Consider the following 21250-nt stretch of genomic DNA (forward strand, 5'->3'; position numbering starts at 1 on the left):
CTTTTTACCTGTTTCATTTCTCATTATTATACATAATTTATTGACCTCTATGGTTTGATGACGGTGATGTGTTCAATACTTATTTCTATCGCTCTGTGTGTGTATGTGTGTCTATGTATATGTATATACAGCTGAAAACAGAATTTTACATATACCATATAAAAAGACACATATACATTTTTTTCTCTCTGTCTGACATGAATTTAGAATAAACGTTTTCCGTTTTAGATCAATTAGGATAACCACAATTTTTTCTATTTGCTAAATGCCAGAATAATGAGAGAGTGGAATTTTTAAGGCAATTTTTACATTCCTTTTTTTCAAACCCAAAAGTTTAAATACACTAAGCTTACAATGCCTTTAAACAATTTGGGACAGCCCATGTGATGGTGTCATGTCTTTGGAATCTTCTGATAGGTTTATTGGCAACATCTGAATTAATTAGAGACACCCCTGTGGATGTATTTTAAGGCACACCTGAAACACACTGCTTCTTTGTGTAACATCATGGGAAAGTTGAAAGGAATCAGCCAAGATATCAGGAGGAGAATTGTGGACTTGTGGCAGCATCATGTTGTGGGCTTGTTTCGCTGCAGGAGGGACTTCCTTCACTTTTCCAGGAAGTTATAGCTTGGGTGCAAATGAGTCTTCCAAATGGACAATGAACCGAAGCATACTGCCAAACTGGTTACAAAGTGGCTTAAAGATAACAAAGACAATGTTTTGGAGTGGCCATCACAAAGCCCTGATCTCAATCCTATTGAAATTGTATGGGCAAAGCTGAAAAGGCATGTGCGAGCAAGGCGGCCTACAAACATGTCTCAGTTACACCAGTTCTGTCAGGAGAAATGGGCCAGAATTTCTGCCAACTATTGTGAGAAGCTTGAGGGTGGATATCCAAAACGTTTGACCCAAGTTATAAAATATAAGGGCAATGGTACCAAATTCTAATGACATGTATTTAAACTTTTAACTTTGAAGAAAGTAATAAAAATGGCCTTAAATGACACTTAAATGCCTTAAATGACACGCAAATAGAAATAATTTTGGTCATCCTAACTGACCTAAAACGGGAAAAGTGTATTCTGATTTTATGTCAGACAGTGAGGGGACAAAATGCATGTGCCTTTTTATATAGTGTACATAAACTTCTGGTTTCAAGTGTGTGTGTGTGTGTGTGTGTGTGTGTGTGTGTGTGTGTATACGTGTATACACTCTTTCCATGTTTCTTTGGTTTGACAACAAGTGAATGAGCAAATGAAAGGGAAACTGGAGTTTGCCGTATTTAATATTTCCATGTTCGCAGTAGCTTCCGCAATAGTCTGTATGTTTGTATCAGCACCATTAGCAGCACTGCGGTTGCTCAGGTAACCAGCAAATGGTGTCTGGTCTTTTTTCAGAAGCTGTGCATGTGACGTGGCTAGAAAAACTCTCAAAAAACCTACCAGGCTGCTCTGTGTTTAGAATGAATATATTCAGACGTTGCAGGTATGGTCATGCCAGCACACTAAAACCGTTTATTACAATATAATTAGACTTCCTTTCACATGCATCTGTTTAAGATAAACCAGTGCGATTGATTATTTTTAAGTAGGTGTAACTTCGACCAAGCTATGAATCTATTGTTTTTTTTCTTGAACTAGGATTTCATTTAAGTATCTTCTGCAGCTGACCTCTGCCACCCACAACCCACAAATCTGAGCACAGGAATAGAAGAGACTGCTGACCGTGTGAGAGAGAGATGGATAGGGGGAAGGGTGACAGAAAGAGGAGGAGTGTAAGGGAAGTGACTTCCTATGCTTCTCTCTCTCTCTCTCTCTCTCTCTCTCTCTATCTATCTATCTATCTATCTATCTGTTTCTCTCTTGCTCTCGCTCGTGCTCCTTCTCTATTTTTCTCTTTTTTAGCCCTGACTATAAATAAAACACAAAATGACTTTCAAGGTGCAGAGAGAGAATCCATTTTGGAATGTTCTCTGAAATGAAGAGTGATTTATGATTTCATACAATTCCCGCTGAAAGCATTTTGGGCTTTGCTCGGTCATCAAAGTCCTACCAGCCTCAATCTATTATTTATCGCTGAGCATGTCTATGTGGCACCAGTGCTTTATGGCAGGTAATGTTTGTCTTTAGCAAACATGATGTGGAAAAATCGATACAGGATGGGATAAATGGCATTAAAAGACGGCGGCAAGAGGTTATTTACACTTTTTAAAAACGTCTCTAGTATTGTCTCGACAGACAAGCTGTCCAGCCTACTGTTTTGTTGTTTTTGTTTTTTCACTAGTGTTTCCTATTTGAGAGAGCAAATTAATTTAAATTGATATCTAATGGCTCCTGCATTTATCTGGGTTATGTAGATTGTATTACATAATGGTTGTGAAGATTCAATGCTTTTGAGTCAAAGTGAAAGAAAATGATTTTAATGAGTAGTTTAGTTCTGTTGACGATCATAGAACAGTTGACCATCATAACTCATACTTGCTTTGAAGCCAGTAGTTTTGCAACTGTTAATAGTAGGAGTAAGAAGCAAAATACAACGCAAAAACACTGTTTTTCTTCACATCCCAGTCTTGTGTAAAATGGTAGGTGTCTACCAGGCTATAACCTGCCGGTGGAGGATTCTCCATCAGTTAAATGGCCAGGGCCAAGGAAGATGCGATGGGCCTCTAGGTTTGCTCTGAATAAATCACTTTTCCATTGTGTGTGTGAGATGGGACTGTGCAAGGCCAGATGAGGAAGAAGAAAGATGGAAGGACAGGCACGCTTCAGCGACTTAATGGAGTTGTTTTCAACTCTATCCCTGCTTGGCCTTTTGTCCTGGACCCCACACATTCCATGTACTTTATACTGCTTGTTTGTTTACAGTGTCTAAACCAGAGTGGCAACTTAGTATGTGGGCTAGTAAGTATACTAAAACCTCTGAAACATTTTATCTGTAAATAGTTTATTGGTGGTTTAGATTTAATATTGGTGGTTTAGTTTAATGTTGACACTGGCACTGGGGGCAACAGAGATGGCTTCTAGAATGCAGTAAGTAGGACCAGTGGCAACACGGGGAAGGAATCTGTGGGTAGGGTTTGGTGCTGTGGTTCTTAAACTTACGTTTGGGGATCCTCTGTGCAAGACCAGCATCTGCAGTGCATAGGGTCAGTACTAGAGTAGTAGTAGTAGTAGTAGAGAGTAGTAGATTACATTTTGACTATGTGTGTGTGTTCATTTAAATAATCTACTATAACATTACCCTATTCCTCCATATGCTATAGTATATCCTTTGGTCATTTCTGCCTCAACTGTGTTGAATGAAACTCAAATTGGCAGTAATACTTTTTATAGTTATGGAAGTGTAATTGTGAGAATATTGGCCCGTTTCAGTGTACTGGTGACATGCAAACGTAAAGTGCTTCACAAATTGAATGAAGCATTTCATTTGGAGAGAGGTCAGGGAGGAGAGTGCGCTAGCAGATGTAATGGTGGTCACTGACAATGCATACTGTCTCTGTTCATTCCTAGGCCTCTCTGAGTCTGTCATTGCTGCTGCCTGTTCACGAGTAGGGCAGAGGGTTCTGCACTTGGACAGGTAATGCAGAACTTCACACTAGAAGTAAAGGCAATTTCAATGCAATTTAATTTAACTCTATCTGTTGCCTAAAAACATGCTTATTTCTTTGTTCCCATTGGGTTATGATTTATTTAGAAAAAAGTATTTTATATTGTATTTTTCTGTTATATTTGTTAAATGTTCATATGAAATATTTGTTTAAATACTCATTCTTAAATCTAGGAATGAGCATGGCTACTTACACTTATCTTGCAGCACAATTAAGCAGCAAAAACTGGCTAAAAAGTAAAATTGCCCATCCATATTAGTTTCATATGTCTGTGTTTTGCATCACTGATGTAGTCTCAGTGTGGAGCATTATCAGTGATCAGTGCACAAATTATGTTGTTGTAATTTAAGCAGGAAGCCTTTTTACATTGTAGGAGAAACTACTATGCTGGTAACTGGGCCAGCTTCACATTCAATGGCCTGCTGTCATGGATTGATGAGTATAAGGTCTTTACTTCTCTGCAAATATGGTTTTCACAGTATTAATTCTTAAAACTTTAATTTTGGAGAAAACTGCTAAAAAGTTTTGTTGGTGCATTTGCAGAGACAGCAGGCAATATCAAATGCTGATTTGGCCCAGGAATGGAGCGAGAAGGTCGAGGAAGGAGAAGAAGTGATTTCTCTCAGCTCTGTAGACTCCACCATCTCTAACCTGGAAGTGTTTTCTTATGCCAGGTATATATATTTTTTTGCTTTTTTCTTTTAGTTGCCATGCCCCATCATTGTCATTGCCATCAAAGTCTTTTTGGGTTCAGGTAGCAAAGTTAGGTGCGTTTTATTTATTTATTTATTTATTTTAAATTGAACTTCTGCATTCTGGCAGGCAGGCAGTGCAAATGCATCTACAATGCGGTATAAATAAATTGCATATAAAGTTTGGGCACAACTGGTCAAAACATCTGTTAATGATGAGTAAAAGATGATCTGAGGGCTTGAAGCAAACATTTTGAACCTATTGTGGTAGTCAATCATCTATTGTGAGGTTCTTTTTTTTTTTTTTCTTTATTAAATTAAAGATGATTATCCTGTTGTTGAAATGTTCCCCATGCCCCTGGCTATAACACAAGTCCAGATTATGACGATCTACCCCCATGCTTAACAGAAATATTCGTACCTTTGCCAACAATGATGTTTTTTTTTGGTCAGGACACATCTTCTGATAACTCTTCTATGAAGGTCATATGTGTGAATATGTCACTGCAATAGCACAAATAATCTAGAGACTGCAGAGTCTTCCATGGCCAGTAATATTCCATTTTGGTAATAACTTACTTGTAGGGTGATCAAAATGTATGATTGGATTGGATTTTGTAAAAAGTTTGATTCTTGAACTGAATGGAGAATGGAAGAAAGGGAAAATATAATCATATAATCTACAACCTGCAGCTTTTGCAGAGACAAGCAACCAACATCGCTTCCCCTTTTACACTGCACATCAAACCATAGCCGATCGAGACAAAATTTTGCCTTGCTCTGTGCAGTCATACTGAGGTTTTCATTTGCCCTTAATGGCAGTTCTTCTAGTGGTCCTTTTTGAAGGTCTAATAGACCTTAACTGGACCTCCACCATACCTGTTAACTGCCCTTTCATAATTACATTACAAACTGAGGAATTATCTACCTGAAAGTTCTTAGCTTTATTAGTATAACATTTTCCTGCTTTGTGGGCATCAATTATCAATTGATATAATTATCAATATAATATAATATAATAATATAATTATCAATTATCTGGCTTATAAGAGAAGCTGCTGATTGTTTGACAAGGGAGGTGTCTGAGTATTTTCAGAGCTTTGCAATTTGCATCGCCTGATGTTTCTTAACAATGATTGTGAAGCCTGCTCATAGCCTGCTCATGTCTCTTGGGGTGCCCCAACTTTTTGGTAGTGCTATTTTTTAAAATTGTTTAAGAATTGATTGAAATTGAAAGATTAGTTCATCACTACTCACTTTAACATTGACAATAATATGCATTTTGATCAGGGTTGCCCAAACTTTTGTATGCCTTTGTGTGGTTTTAGATGAAAACTAAATTTTGAAGTTTCTTCTGAACTGGACACCTGTTGTTCATTAGATGAACCATACCAAAATTTGCGTTCAAGTTTTAGATGTTTTGACTAAATGTTCTCACCTCCACAGTGATGACCCAGAGGAAGAAGAAGAGGCGAGCGTTACAGTTGTGAGCAGTTTGTTGAATGCCTCTGATGCCCAAGCTAAAAAGACCAATAGTACCTCTACAGAAGCCCAACACACGAGTTGTCCTGATGACAGCACACCAGATGTGGATAAGCAACAGCATCAAGAGCCAGAGAATGAGCAAACACCTAAGACCCAAGAACCTGCCAAGTCAGAAAAAAATAAAAAGGAACCGCAGCCAGTCAGTCCCCAAGCAGAGGGACTTACAGAGGTGAAAAAAAAAATAACCTATGCTAAACTTATAAAGGAAGGACGGAGGTTTAACATTGATCTTGTGTCTAAGGTGAGTTGATCTTTTAATTCAAGTTATTTGATTAACAAATTTTAAATCCAATTACATTAAATGATAAATAAACGATAAATGAGCAGGTGTCCCAAAACACTTGTCCATATAGAATTTTACTAGTAGTGTGGAGGGCAAGATGGATTCAATCACGTATCAGGAAATCGTAGGAGAAAACATCATTCTTCTGTGACAAAGCTGAAGTTTGGGCGTTATTGGACCTTCCAACAGAACTTTAATGTCCACCAAGGTTTAATTTCAGTCGTGAAAAGTTGCCTGACCTGGAACCCATATAAAAAAGTGGGATTTGAAGAAGGCTGTTGCAGCACGCAAACCCAAGAATATCATTGAAAGGGTGCTCTTTCAATTACTAAAGAAGCTTGTCATGAAGGGGTTGGATAGAAATAGCAATTTTGTGCCCCCACATTTATAACTACTTAAACTGCCTAACAATAGAGGCCGGTGTATCACAAATGCCGAGAGAATTTTGGAGCAGCCTCCATATTGAACCTTAGACATTTAGTTTGGTTTGCTCATGTGAGTGGTATCACAAGACTAAGATCCAAAGAGCTCTCTGATGCCTTAAGGAGGAATGTTGTAGATGCATGGGTGTCTTCAAAGGGATTTAAAAGGACTTCAAAACAATTAGAAATTAAGATTCAGGGAACACCTAGATAAGACCATGACTTCTGAAATGATGGGCTATGGACAGATGAATCGGATTAATATACAGAGTTTAATTATTTGGCCATAGTAACAGAAGACATGTTTGGCGCAGACAAGAACTTAAGCCTCCATTTAAGGCCACAAATTATCCACTTATTGTACAATATATGACATTACCTCAATTTTGTCAGAACTATATATTGCCAGTTGTGTTTACTTGAGTGTTTGTTTAAAAAAGAATCAACGTTACCAATATTTTAGCCAGATGCACTGTTCTGTTTTCACTTGTGCTCTCTATTGGGGGTGGGACACAAGTCAGTGCGTTACCAGTACATCAATAACTGCACCACCATAACACACAAAGCAGACTGTGGCAGGTGAATACGTACTTGAGGCAAATTAACAGTGTTTAACCCTTTAGCAAGTACAATTCCACCAGTGGGATTTGGCTACATGACTGGTGTCTGGTTAGTATGGTCCAAATCCCAAAGCATGCAGAAGTCCTGTCTTCCACACCAGTTAAGGTGAAACAGAATATTACAGTAAAACGCTAGAGAATAACTTTAGCCTTGTGAGTGCAGCATGTTGCATAACCTTAGTATAACATTTCAAACATCAAATCTATCAGTTCATGCCACTGTAAACAAACATGGCAGTTATTCTCCAGCTTCATGTTTTCATTCTTTGTTCCATCTTAATGGTGTAGAAGGTACAGCATGTAACTGTGGCACCGTTTTAAGATGTAATATAACTTTAATGCTATGAGATGAGCACACACCAAGAATGTGTATTGTTTGTATCTTAAAAATTAAAAAGATTAAAAGGGTTTTATATCAGTCAGATGATAGCTCATTTTTAATGTAGTTAATACATGAATCAAAGGCGTGAGGTGTCACCTTGTTATTAAAACAGTCAAATAAAATGGCATAAAAAAACTAAAAAAATGGAATTTAACAAAACCACAGGAATATTAATCTGATCGTTTGCACAATCACTGCTTGCTGATTCCCCACACTGCTACAGATGACATACAGCTGCGTTGCTGAGTAACGGTGAAATTCTCCCACTCCACTGGTGCCAAAAGAACTCCCTCTGTGCGGACCGTCACAAACAGCCAGAACTCACACGCAAAAGGAGAATCCCGTTTGAGTGCATGACCATGGACCAGTTCTATCTGTCCAAAAACTGAAGCTGAAGAGGTGGTGGACCATGTCACATGACAGTGAAATTAAATATTCCAGTAAATCCACCAAGGAATGTCTCAAAAGAAACAAATGGAGGGTTCTGGAAAGTCCAAGCCAAGATCTTATTCCTATTGAGATGCTGTGGAGTAATTTGAAAAGGGCTGTGCATGCAGAAAAACCTTCAAACATCACGCAGCTGAAATAATTCTGAATAGAGAAGTGGAAAGTTGTCATTAAATGGTAAATGATTATAGGAAATGTTAAACTGAGGTTCAACCAAAAGGAAAAATACCAGTTATTAGGACATAGATTGTCCTAACCTTTTTGAACCAGTAAGAATTGCCATAATTTTTACATTTTTAGTGTTTCTGCAAAGGTGCAATTACATCACCTTTATCTGTAGGTATTGTTGACAATTATTGACATGTTCATATTTTTATAAATACAGAACCAAATATTTAATGGGCTATCCTTTTTTAGCCCAGCATGAGAGAATCACACATTTTATTGTCATATCTGTATAAAAGCTAGATGTTGTTTTAAGTGCCTCTTTTCTGATATCACAGCTGTTGTATTCCCGTGGATTACTGGTAGACCTGCTCATCAAGTCCAATGTTAGCCGCTATGCGGAGTTCAAGAATTTAAGTCGCATCCTTACTTATCGGAATGGCAAGGTGGAACAGGTATGTATATATTTTTATTTATATATATATATATATATATATATATATATATATATATATATATATATATATATATATATATATTACATTATTAAATTGTTAATTACATTGTTTCCCTTTTTGTTTTGTGACTGTGATACCTGACGACCAGATGTCAGGAGAGTTGCTGAATTTTGGCCTAGTAGAAACACTTCTACCGCATACCTTTGTAACCAGATCTGAACTAGATGAACTATTGTGTTTACTCTGCATCGCTATAAAAGTTAGGGATGTCCCAATTCTATCCAGTCACTCAGGATCAGGGGCAATTCAGGCGTTTTTTAATTGAATGGGTATCAGTTTTTAAAGCCCGATCCACTTCCGACCCTAGGTTTTGCTGTTGCAGAGCGCCCTCTGGAGTCCTCTAGGCATAATTAAGATGCATATTTTCAGCTGCTGTCTGCCGCAGTGAGGAATACAAAAAGTACTCTAAATATTATTCAGTTGTGACCTTATTTCATTGAACAAAGTAAAAAATGCAGCAGTTATCTTCTGCTGTTGAAATGCTGCACTATTTAAGGTGGAAGGGAGAATTGGAAACCTTTTGGCTGCTAACTGGTAATGTCTCCTCACTTATCAGTTAAAATTAGGCTCCTCTTTGTTTTGTTCACCAAAATATGGTGTTTCGGAACATTTAAGTAAGTAGCTTAGCTAAAAGCTTTGTTGAAAGTCTGATGCAGTATACAAGAGACACAATACAGACAACAGTTAAATGTGTAGCATCTCTTTCGCGAACCACTCTTGACAATTTTTTGCCATTTATTGCACATACACTCAGTCAGAGTGGACTAGAAGACATTAAACTCCTAGTCAGTTAAGTAAGTTGCTACCAAACAAATAAATAACTTTAAAATGTCTCATATTATACAAAAGATTGGATTGACAGTCAACATCCCTAACATATGTTGTTTATAAGTTGTTAAAACTTATAATGCAGTTATTTTACAATATTTGTCAAATCAATCAAATTACCTCTTGAACACTTTATTAAACGCATTATAGTAATGCAGTAAATTTGTATGACTGTCTTAGGGTTTAGGATGAGCCTCTCACACATTCATAGATATGTATTTATAATATCTGTTAATTTCTACTTCTGCCTCTTATTGTCTCTCTCTTTTTCTTTTTTGTCCTGTCCTGATTTTGTCTTTGATTCTTTCCTTTTTCTTTTTTTCCATTTTCTTTTTCTGTGTCTTGTTCTCGATGTCCCCAAAGGTCCCGTGTTCTCGGGCCGATGTATTTGGCAGTAAGCAGCTCACCATGGTAGAGAAACGCATGCTGATGAAGTTCCTCACTTTCTGTCTGGACTTTGAGCAGCACCCAGAGGAATTCCAGGGTATGACTCTCGCTCTACCTCATTCTCTTTGCTTTCCTCTTTAAAAAAAATTGACAGTTTTTCCTCTTATATTATATACACAATCAAGTATTGGGACAATGCTATTTTTAATTTTGCTGTGGTTCAAGTGCAGACATCCGTTTTTTTTTAGCAAATGTTTTAGCACAAATATGGGATTTACAACCATTTTTCAAGTTCCTATCAATTTCACATGCTCAAAGATAACTGGACAATGATATAGGTATTTTAGTCAAATCTGATATTGATTTTTCACAGAATGATTCAAATATTGTTTGAAGGCATTTTTTTTATTTACCAGCTACGATACAAATAACACCACCTTTAGCTTTTTGTGTTTGTGGTGACTAAACACAAAATGAACATAAGGTTTCATTGTAACTGTACCAGGCCTTACATAAATTTAATGCACAGACATAAAGCAGTCTGTGTGTTATCTGTTAAGATATAATGACCCGTCAACATGCTCTGGATCGAGTCGAGAACAAAGCTGGTTTATAATGAGCCCTGCTGCGGAAAACACTCTCTGATGGCATGGACATATCTGGCACGCACAAGTAGGCTCTTGCTATCTTATCTAACCGCAGGTCATTTTTCTACATTTACTTTCAACCAGTTCACTTTAGAAGTGGCCAAAACAAAAAGAAGAAGTGGCAAAATTTTATTTTTTTTTCAATAGAATGAATGCACTTCAAGAACATCAAAAGGCCTGGAAGACCACAGATTCCTGACTTGAGCAGTCCCTGACTTGAGCAGTCCCTGACTGCAAAAGATTTAAAAATGCCCCTTATAGTTACAGTAACTTTGTCTTGTTATTTTTAAGCCTTTAAACTGCTAAAGCAATATTTTCGTCAAACCTCTTGAATTAAAGCTTAATGTCTACACCTTCTACACCAATCCATAAATTGGTGAAATTTAATTATTTATAAATTGTGTTACTGTCCAAATACTTATAAAACCTAAATGTATACCAGCATCCATATGGGATGCAGTGTTCAAAGTGATGTCATATACATGTGAAAAAGAGCATAAATCAGCAGAGATCACTTTGGAATCTAATTTCGTTCCAGTGTTTTTAAATAATGTCTAAAGTTGTAGTTGCTGCAGTTATTATTTCTGTTGGGATGTCTGCTGCTAACTGATTTTAATCTAATTAAATGCATCCTGGTTTAGACTTCACACAGAAGCCATTTTGGGATTACCTGAAGACTAAGAATCTAACAGAGAACCTGCAGCATTTTGTGTTACACTCCATTGCCATGGTGAACCAAGAGATCCTGACAGAGGATGGTCTAAAGGCTACACAGCACTTCCTGCGATGCCTGGGTCGCTACGGCAATACACCCTTCTTGTTCCCATTGTACGGCTTGGGTGAAATTCCACAGTGCTTTTGCAGGTGAGAAGTCTTAGAAACTTTTAAAAGCAAAAATGAATTGTGTTTTTCTAAACACAAAAACTCCCATTTTTCAGATTTATACACTTTTATTAAAACATAATTAAATAAAAAAAAACAACAACATTGAAACTAAACTATATTTTTTAAACACAGCAATGTTGACATTCTCATGCAATTTTCCGATGAGGAAGGGATCAACCTAGCCTTTCAATAGAGTGCCATGTGTATAAAGAGGGTGCACGCTTAAACCAAAATATACACTTTTCTTATCAAGTATATACTTTAATCATATACTTTAATGTATGCACTGCTAAGTTGTTTCATTTCAATTACTTTAAGCATACTCACCTTTTAAATGCAGTTGACTTGTCTTTAGAAAATGCACCAGTCCAAGCCTTTGCAGCATAGCGTGTGGCTGCTTTTAGCACTCAGTCTGTGGGGAGTGGTGCTGTGAAACTGTGGCACTTAAAGGAAAAGAGGCTTCCAGACACAGCCATGGAGAGGATGCGTTGGCGATGCCGAGAAGGACTCTGACTTAAGGCCAGCAAAAGAGAGAACATTTCCCCAAAGACAGGCATATTGTACACGGCTTATCTAGAAGTTGTCCCTTTAGTGGAGTATGTGAAAGACCACATATCCTCCAGCTTAGGATCTGTTGTGTCCATTGAACTGGCTTGAAGTCCACAACTTGAGGTAGTTTAACCCTCTTTGGAAGTGTAGAATTTATTTTACTTCAAAATTCAGAAGAATGTAAAACAATTACGCAGTAAATATTCATTTTACAATGGATGTTTTCTCTTTGCAAAACAAGACTGCATGCACAATGCAAAATTTTTCATTAATATAATAATATTTAATCTGTACTATTCAAACACTATAGTAATCATTTTCTACCTATGAACACATTGTTTCCCCAGAAACAGCTTTTGTTAATTATTTTGACCAACTAGTCTTCCATTGGGAATCCATTAATTACATGCACACACCTTCCTGTTCAGGCATTTTCTGAATTTAGGCAATATCATAAGTGTTGGTTTGGACTGTACAAATGCACACAAAATCCTTTATACAAGCACACAAAATTTGTGTCTGAAAATGATTCAGAACACTTTCTTGAGTCTGACATGCAGTTACTGAACATCAGGCTAAGTGAAAAGGCCCAGTGAAGTAAGAACGGAAATGAGAACAAGAGAGACCACAGAAAATTGGGCGCAAAGATGAAGAGGAGAATGATGAAGAGGGGCTAGTAAATGAAAAGGCAGGGACCTCGAGAGAGGACCTGAGCGAGGGATAGAGAGACAAAAGTCGGCGTGAGAGGTGGTGAGGAGGCGGAGTCATCCATCACGCTGATACCTGCTCGCAGGTGATGGATGGATGGACGGCGGCGCAAACTCAATAATGCTCACTCTCTCAGGTTATTCACAGATCAGCGAGCAGCGCCGCTAATAAAGTGATGAAATGCTTTGCTGTCCTTGCCCGCATTATCCCTCAAGTTCTGACAGTGGAGACTCTTTTAATTTCTAAATAACCTTTGGCGCTCCTACTACCACCTTCCGTCTGCACTGCTACGTTCATGGACTCTTTGTCTCCTCTTGAGTGGTTTCTATTGAGACCTGAACGGTTTGAGGGAACGTGATTCATTTAGGCCTGTAAACACATTTGCCTGTGACACCTTTTGATTTGCATCCACTACAACACCATGTTCCAATCTCGCAACAGTCAAACAGAAACAGATTGAGAGGTTGAAAAAAATGCATTCATTAGGACCAATGATCGTCTTTTTCAGCATTCACACAGTTCATATTTCTGCTCTGTCATTAGCCCCACCCCCACTTTGTCCTCTCCGGGCACAGTAAACATCTAATTTATTCCAATCGGTGTAGGGGTTTAATTTTCAGCAAGAGAGGCTCGCCAGGCAGCATGGCGCTTTGTTTTCTTTTAATTATTGGCCAGCCATTAGCCCCCTACTCTGGCACACAGCACCCCAGATTACAAGAGCATTTTCATGAGAGGCAAACCTGACAGGTGAGCGTTCTTTGCCATGTGTGCTAATTGTGTTTATATAGCATATATTGGACGGCTAGAAGATTTATTGTTAATGCACGCATGGAGAAAATAAATGCTTGTAAAAACTCTTTGGCTGTTTATATCTTCCTCCTTGATTGCTGATTTGCAGGAGAAGGACAGATATGTCCAAATGTGCCATGGTGTTTTATTTAATGGTGAAAGCTTAAGTTCCCATTCTTCAACCAGTATTTGTTGCAAGTCAGCCAACGTGTTTGTGTTGGTCACTCTGGCACAAAGAACACGCCCAAACTGATCCCTCAAGTGTTTAATGAGGTTGAGGTCAGGACTGCTGGCAGGCCGTTTCATCCTATCCACTTCCACATTCTGGAAGTAGTCTCTGATTAACCCCACTCTATGTGTTTGTCCCCAAACTGTGGAGATCTGGGATTGCCACTGGTTGCAGAATTCCATCTCAACTGTCTGCATTGAGATTGCCTCCAGTGATGACAAGTCTTGTTTTTCCAGTGAGGACAATGCCACCCCACACCATCACCCAGCCTCCACCAAAAGATGTAACTCTATCAGTCCAGCAATCTGCATAGTGTTTTCCGTGTTTTTCGTGACCCTGCAATTCACTGCTGTAGACGGAATCTGGACTCCACATGTTCAGGTTCCAGTGCACGTGCTACCGACACCAGCGCAAACTGGCCTGATGATGAAGACCGGAGATTGGCTGCATGCTGTCAGTTTCGGATTGTCTGGGCAGAGAGCCAACGGTCAAATTGTCCTGCAAACCTTGCAAAATCGTCCTGCAAATCTGTAGAGACTTTCTAAGTGCTGAAAGGGTCGATCTTCTTGGGATGTCGTCTTCTTTGGACATCCACTTTGTGACCTGTCTCCGACATCCCCCGTAATTTGGAGATGGTACTAGGGCTCATTCCCAAATAATGCCGCAACTTGGTTTTACGGAACAACAGCTTGAAGTTGCCCCATTGCACAGGCCCTATCCAGATCAGTGAAACGTGGCATGCAGATTCTTGGAGCAGACGCCTACTGAACACTGTAGCAGGGCCCATGCTCACAGGTGCTGCCAATCAGGTGCCACCTCGGGGTAACAGAAGCTCAAAACAAGTGTCAATGGCAACAGCAAAATAATGGCAGAGAAGATTTGGCAATTGTTTCATTGGCGCAACCCACATACTCAGCTCTGCTGCTCATCCCACAAATGCATGTTCCTTACAAATGTGGCACCATTTAAAAGGGAAAGTAACATTTCCTTCCTTAGTTTATGTTTATATATATATATATAAATAATATAATGTCTGTGTGTGTGTGTGTGTCTATCATAGTAAAGTAGAGTTATGAGTTAAGATATAGTTGTAGTACACACCTTATCAGTGCATTTTCTTTATTTTGATTAAATTTTAGATTAATATTGAAGACATCAAATCCATGAAGGAACACACTTTTTAGTAAACAGTTTTTTTCACACGATTTTGTAGTAAACTAAAAGAAGTGTTTTAGTTTAACAAACTAGAATATGTTTAGATTCTTTAAAGTAGCCATATTTTGCTTTAATAACAGCTTTGTATACTCTTGCCATTCTTTGTCAGCTTCATTAGGTAGTCACCTGGAATGTTTTTTCAAAAGTCTTAAAGTTTTTTCCTTCACTATGCGGTTCATCTCATCCTAAACCCTCTCAGTTTGATTTAGGTTGGGTGATTGTGGAGATGCCAAGAGTATAGAGGTGTGTTTGGGGTCATTGTCCTGTTGGTTCCACTAATCTCAAATTGGTGTATATTTGCGGTTTCTGAGGCTGGTAACTGTAACTAAATTATCCTTCTTTCCTGGGGCAGTCCTTATGAAAAACAGTTTCATTATAACATACGATGGTTTTTGTGACTGCACCTGAGGATACATTCAGAAACCTTTCTGGCTTCACTGACCTTCATGTTTTCATGGCTTCAATATTAATCTATAACGTAAAAAATAATACAAATAAAGAAAGACTACTGAATGAGAATGTGTGTCCTTTTGATACAAAAAGTTTTGAACTGAATAGCATGACAAGGTTAATTTCCTAAACATAACAGCAGTGATCTGTGTTGTGTAAAAAGGGATATCTGAGATGTGGGTTTAGATTGACATTGAGAGATTAAGGAAACAAAGAAAATGTTTGAAAGGACAGAAACATATTATTAGAACTTTGGAAATGCCATATACTGTGCCCCCCATAAATGTTTGGGACATGGGAGATGTTTTTTCCTTGATATGTGCTTCTTCTCCACAGCAGTGCAAAATGCAAGCCACCAATCAGAAATGACAAATTACAGTTTACAAAAAAGGACTTTAAATCTTTTGAGCATGTGTTCCATATAAAGAGATTATGTAAAGGACTTCAAGCTTCAAGCAGTTATTGCATGCAAGAGAACAGTACTAAACATACTAATGTACCTTTCAGTGCTATGTCCAAAATATGGTGCCCTTAAATGAAGCACTGAGTTAAAAAAAAAAGCAATTTCAACTTGATAAAACGTAATATATGTTAAGTTAAAAGGTAAAGGTAAAGGTGCACGTATTTGTCACTGTACAGCGAAATGTGTCCTCCGCATTTAACCCATCTGTGGTAGTGAACACACACACACAAACACACACACACACACACTAGTGAACTAGGGCCAGTGAGTACACACACACCCAGAGCGGTGGGCAGCCAACTCCAGCGCCCGGGGAGCAGAGAGGGTAAAGGGCCTTGCTCAGATTTGTCAGATTAAAGTCTGTAATGTGTGCTTTAATCGCAAGTTCACATGAAATGTGGAGCAGAGGGGCATAACAAGGAGAAAAGTGTCCTAAACATGGTGGTCACTTTATGTTGACTTGTGGTTGATAGTTAATTAATTGATAGTTTTTAATGAATAAAGCCTATCTGGACTTTGGAGGAGCTAGATGCTCTTCTACATATCTATTATAAACACTGTTAAAAACCAAATGTTTTTCATAAATGTTTTAATTGTTGTCTGTTTGCTTGTTTGCCCTCTTATGCTCATTGATCAGTGTCCCTGATACAGCAATCTACTTATATTTTTCTAAACTGATATTTGTACTGGAATATAGCTTGTGGGTATAGCAAATCATTATCTGATTCAAATATTTTATCATCACTATCCCATCATATTCTCAAGAATTTAAAACAAGGCAGCCTTTATTGTTATAAAGCCCTGTTCAATTTATTTGGGCTTGTGTGTGATGTTCCTAAAGGAGCCTGCAGCTTATTTGTGCTTCTTGTTATATTACCTTTTAATTACAGAAATAAGTAGTTGGAGGCAGTTATTTTGTGAGGTTTGGGTGTGTGTGTGGGGGGGGGGGGTTAGATGATGAGAAGGGGGGGAGTTGTCAAAGATTTATTTTGGATGTGACCTTCTCCACACTCGCTGCAGCTGTAATCAGTGGAATTAATAGCATAATCAAATTATACACAAACTCATAAATCATCGGCGAGCGCGCTGTCACCACGTCTAGCTATTAATGGCCCCCATTGTTTTGCTAGCGTATTAAAAAATTCACGTCCCCCTGATTCCCGCCTTGATAGGAACTGAAATGCCATTTAGAGGCTATAAAGACCAGGGGCTTGTGGGGGTACCGAATTTTCACAACTGTTAATTTAGCCCCGTGATGGCGAGTGATGTCGCCGGGGCGAGTGCCAGGGCATGCGTTTGTTTGGAGGGGGGGCACCCAAAAAAAACCCCACCAAAATATGGCTGCTCTTGTGCAATTTGCCACAGCAGCATCATTGTAGTCGACAGCGGGCAGTTAATTAGAGTAATATCAGCTTAAACATCTGTCAGTTAGGGTTAATGACATCAAAGACATACCCCCCCCAAACACCCTGACTTATTTGGGCTTATTTGCTGGACATGATATGGGTTCAGATGATTGCTGCAAGGTTTTTTCCCCTTTTGCTTTATTACGATAACATGTCTGTAGATTCACTTGTGTGGACCAAGGCAGAGGAGTTTGCTTTTTTTCACTTTTCTGTTTCTTAGAAAAACATAGACTGTACTGGGTAAGGATCTCAGTAAATGACTACTATCTCTACATCTTTTTATTTAGACCTGTGCTATGAATCTCTGATTTGTTATTTATTTATTAGTTTCCACGTTTACTGAAACTGGTAATGTAGAATGGTGATTTTAGTCTTAGATTTTAGTATGAAGTGCAAGGCTGCAATTGAATGAAAACTTCCACAGGAAATATTTTCCTACGTAAGAGGTATCTGACAAAAAAGTTGAACTAGTTAAATAATGTGGCATTCCTGGTGACATTTTGCTCTGTCAAATGAATTGGATTATGTTCCTTTGGTGTAGACAAGGTGTGATCATATCCTTTGTTGCCTTTAATGTCATGCTATCAGTTGTAATTATGGGTGTTTGCTGGATGCATTCACATCGAATGTAATGTTTCTTTTTTTTTTTTTTTTTTTTTCCCCCAGAATGTGTGCTGTGTTTGGTGGGATTTATTGCCTGCGACATTCTGTTCAGTGCCTGGTTGTGGACAAGGAGTCGGGAAAGTAAGTAGTTCACCATCAATCCACTGCATACACCGACTGTTTTGATACACATACCAAAACAAGAATATGATGCACCAAAAAAGATGAAAAGTATGAAGGTTTGGCCTTCATTCTGACTTGTCCAGTCCAGATTGGCCTTCAAATTTGACTTGGGCTCTTCAGTAAACAGGTCTCTCCAAAACAAAACCAAGTGAAAGTACAAGAGAGCAAGTTCGATGGGGGAGGGAACTGAAATTATAGATATGGAATTAATTTTCAGGGAGACAGCAGCGCACAGGCCCCCTGAAGCAGCCAAGCTCGGAAGACAAATCACGGGCCCTGCCACTTGGGCCAGCGATGAGTGATGCCGCTTTTTCCTTGTGGCCTTACCTCCACTAATTGATTTTCATCTGAAGACAAAAAAGCCCTCTGTTGCTGCCTCTTAAAAAATGAGAGTTCATCTCCAGTCTCCCTTGATTAATCTGTGCTGATAATGTGCGTCAGGCCTCACCAGAAAGGCCTTTAATGAGTTTCAAAGGTGGATTGTTGTCATAAACTAGGTTAGATCAAGCCCCCACCCCTCCTTTTCGTTCCCTGGCTGGTTGTTCCCTGGCGGTATATTGAGTTTCTTTCATCTTTGTAGTGGGTGACCCTGGGGGATTGGATTCCTGTGGATTGTGGAGAGAGATGGGTGCAAGTAGTTGCATTACCTACCTGGGGTTTAAAACACAGATACTGATAAGTTCAGTCCTAGAGCAGCTTAACCATGGAAACAACAGAAGAACCAGTGCTTCTAATTGCTTGGTTTAGAATTAGTGCCCTTTCAGTGTAAGGTTAAAGAACTCTGCAACTTGCCCTAGTTTCATGTGACAGAGATCCTTCCTGATATATATGATTTGACCTTGTATGAGGCCGTTTGTTCACCCTCTGTGCCTCTATTACCAGCTATACTTGGGGAATGTTGCTATTAAGTGGTGTTCTAAACTTAATGCAGCATACAAAAACCACACCGGATGACCATGATAAATAGATGGAGTTTCTCAACTTCACCTCCCCCCATCAATTCTAGAAAGTGGAGGAAGTGCACTATAACTCAAGGCTTCCCAAGTTTTCAAGACAAACTTTGAAGTACAAACTTCTCTCTGCCTCTACTGTTTAGAGTTGTCCATATGCATTCTGAGTGTCTGGGGTGAATACTGGACAGGCTCCAAATAAGGGTGTCAATCAGACTCTGGAATCCAGTCCACAAAGCTCCCTTGGTGGGCAGAGCGCAGAGAATCGTTGCTCTCCGCCAGAGGCACACGGGTGTCGACTCAACCATGTTCGCGCCATACATCATCAGCAAGAAAAAAAGTTCCATGAAGGTGAAGAGGTAAAAGGAGAAAAAAAAAAGAGTTGGCAAGGTGTCTGGCAGGCTGAACAATGATTTTAATTTCCCCAGCATCATAAATTACCGCCCTATGTCTTCTCTTATTACAGACATAAAGCTGAAAAGGGTAGAGTCAGATTAATAATGCAGCGGAGGATTATGGGGCCTCGGAGCCCACCTGCCATTCGGTGCGGAGGTGGGTCCGACAGCAGCCCAACTTGTTAGCGTGGACGACAGTCGCCTCAATCACGTGTTCTAACCCATTTGTCCCACCACTCTTATCTCCTGCCTCATCAGCATGACTCGATCGCGCTGCTTGGTCACGCTGATTGGCCTTGTCACTCTGCCTTACCATAGCAGTTGGATCAGAACAGTTCATCTCCTGCTGGTAATATGCTTTGTAAATTTAGGGATTAGGTTTTTTTAAAGCAGTGAAATATTTGCAACATTGACCTTTCATTTAGGACCACATTATATTTATATTTGTCATTTGTGAATCTTATTCCATACTGTGCTGCTGCATTTCACAAAATAGAATATAATAAAGTAAATGTTTGTTCATAATTTAATTAAGAAAATATATCCAGTATCTCAGATATCCAGAATCTTAAATTATTTTTATTTCATAAGATCAGACAGTATTGGATGTACAATACAGACATGTCCAACTTCTGACAAGTATGTTCATGGTTCATGGGAGTAGTTTTGGCAGTGTGGCCAGGTGCAAGTCCTGTGGCAAAAGGAAATCAACATCTCCATAAGGCTTGTCGGCAGACAGAAGCATAAAATGCTTTAAAATCTTCTGGTCGACTACTGCCTTGACTGGACTTGATAAAACACGGTGGACACATTTACATTTACATTATTAACATTATTATGCTTTTGATGCTGTCTCTAGTTCAGGAGTTGCTTGATATTGGTAAATGGTATATTGAAAGGACACCAACCTCAGTCCAAGTTCTTTAATCAACTTTTTTGTTGATTAAACAGTCCTCTCAAGGCTGTGGTAATCCCTGTTGCTTGTGCTTCTTTTCTTGTCGTCTGGACAACTGTCATGTCAGTAGTTTTCCCAATGGTTGTGCTTGCGTGTGCTGAACTAGACCAAAAGACACACCGTATTTATGCAGTTTGAATAGTGAATTACTTTTACTTAAAATCTAAATTATATCATCTAATTATTTCAGATACAATATTTTTGTTTTTCATGAGATGCCATTATGATCAGTAGTAAAACAAAAAAGACGATATGTTAATTGTCATTATGTGTAATTAATATAAAATGACAGTTTCTTGTTGAATTAAATTATGAAAATTAATTACATTTTTTTTAAATGCAGTAGTATATTCTCATGCTTGTGCACACTTCTTGGTCTCATTGTAAAATGAAGGCCCACAGCTTGTCCACAAGAAAATAAGCTCTTGGTTGTAACATCAATCATGACCTCATTTTAACATACTACCCATCATCTATTTTGCCAAAAGGAAGTGTATAAAAGTCAAATGAGTTGGGAAATGCATGTCGTTGGAAGCATGGTTAACATTCTGATTGGTTCAGAGCAGCCACCAGTGCTTTATGACGGGTATTTATGCACAGTTATGATGATCTAGAAGGCAGGACCTAGCTTTGGGGCCAAATGAAACCCAGTCATTAGCTCCATATCAACACTTTATGAATTCTGACGGAAACGTCAGTATATTCCTATGATGGAGGTGTGTGTACATTATGCAATCAAATATTGGGAGATAATTACAACATTAATTGTATTATATCTCTCCAATAATAGATACAGAAGTGAGCCAAAAAGGTAAGAGTGAATGTGTGTGCTGCACATTGGATCTTCCACATTGGATTTTCCTTCAGGTGTGTCAGGTTTGTGGAGTGTGTATCACCTGCTTTCAGCCCACTGGCTGGCGATTG

General features: G+C 38.7%; 1 protein-coding gene across 1 annotated transcript in view; it reads left to right on the plus strand.

Annotated features, from left to right (window-relative positions):
- The window catches only part of chm (CHM Rab escort protein), a 40787-nt gene that overhangs the window by 3204 nt on the left and 16333 nt on the right, over window positions 1-21250 (plus strand). Inside the window, exons 2-9 of the mRNA XM_072662757.1 lie at window positions 3513-3579; window positions 3984-4056; window positions 4154-4284; window positions 5749-6088; window positions 8505-8621; window positions 9876-9996; window positions 11188-11410; window positions 17907-17984. Of these exons, the coding sequence (XP_072518858.1) occupies window positions 3513-3579; window positions 3984-4056; window positions 4154-4284; window positions 5749-6088; window positions 8505-8621; window positions 9876-9996; window positions 11188-11410; window positions 17907-17984 (1150 nt within the window). The remainder of the gene's footprint in view (window positions 1-3512; window positions 3580-3983; window positions 4057-4153; window positions 4285-5748; window positions 6089-8504; window positions 8622-9875; window positions 9997-11187; window positions 11411-17906; window positions 17985-21250) is intronic.

Source organism: Salminus brasiliensis, chromosome 18 (assembly GCF_030463535.1).
Source record: "Salminus brasiliensis chromosome 18, fSalBra1.hap2, whole genome shotgun sequence".
In the NCBI taxonomy this organism is placed as follows: domain Eukaryota; kingdom Metazoa; phylum Chordata; class Actinopteri; order Characiformes; family Bryconidae; genus Salminus; species Salminus brasiliensis.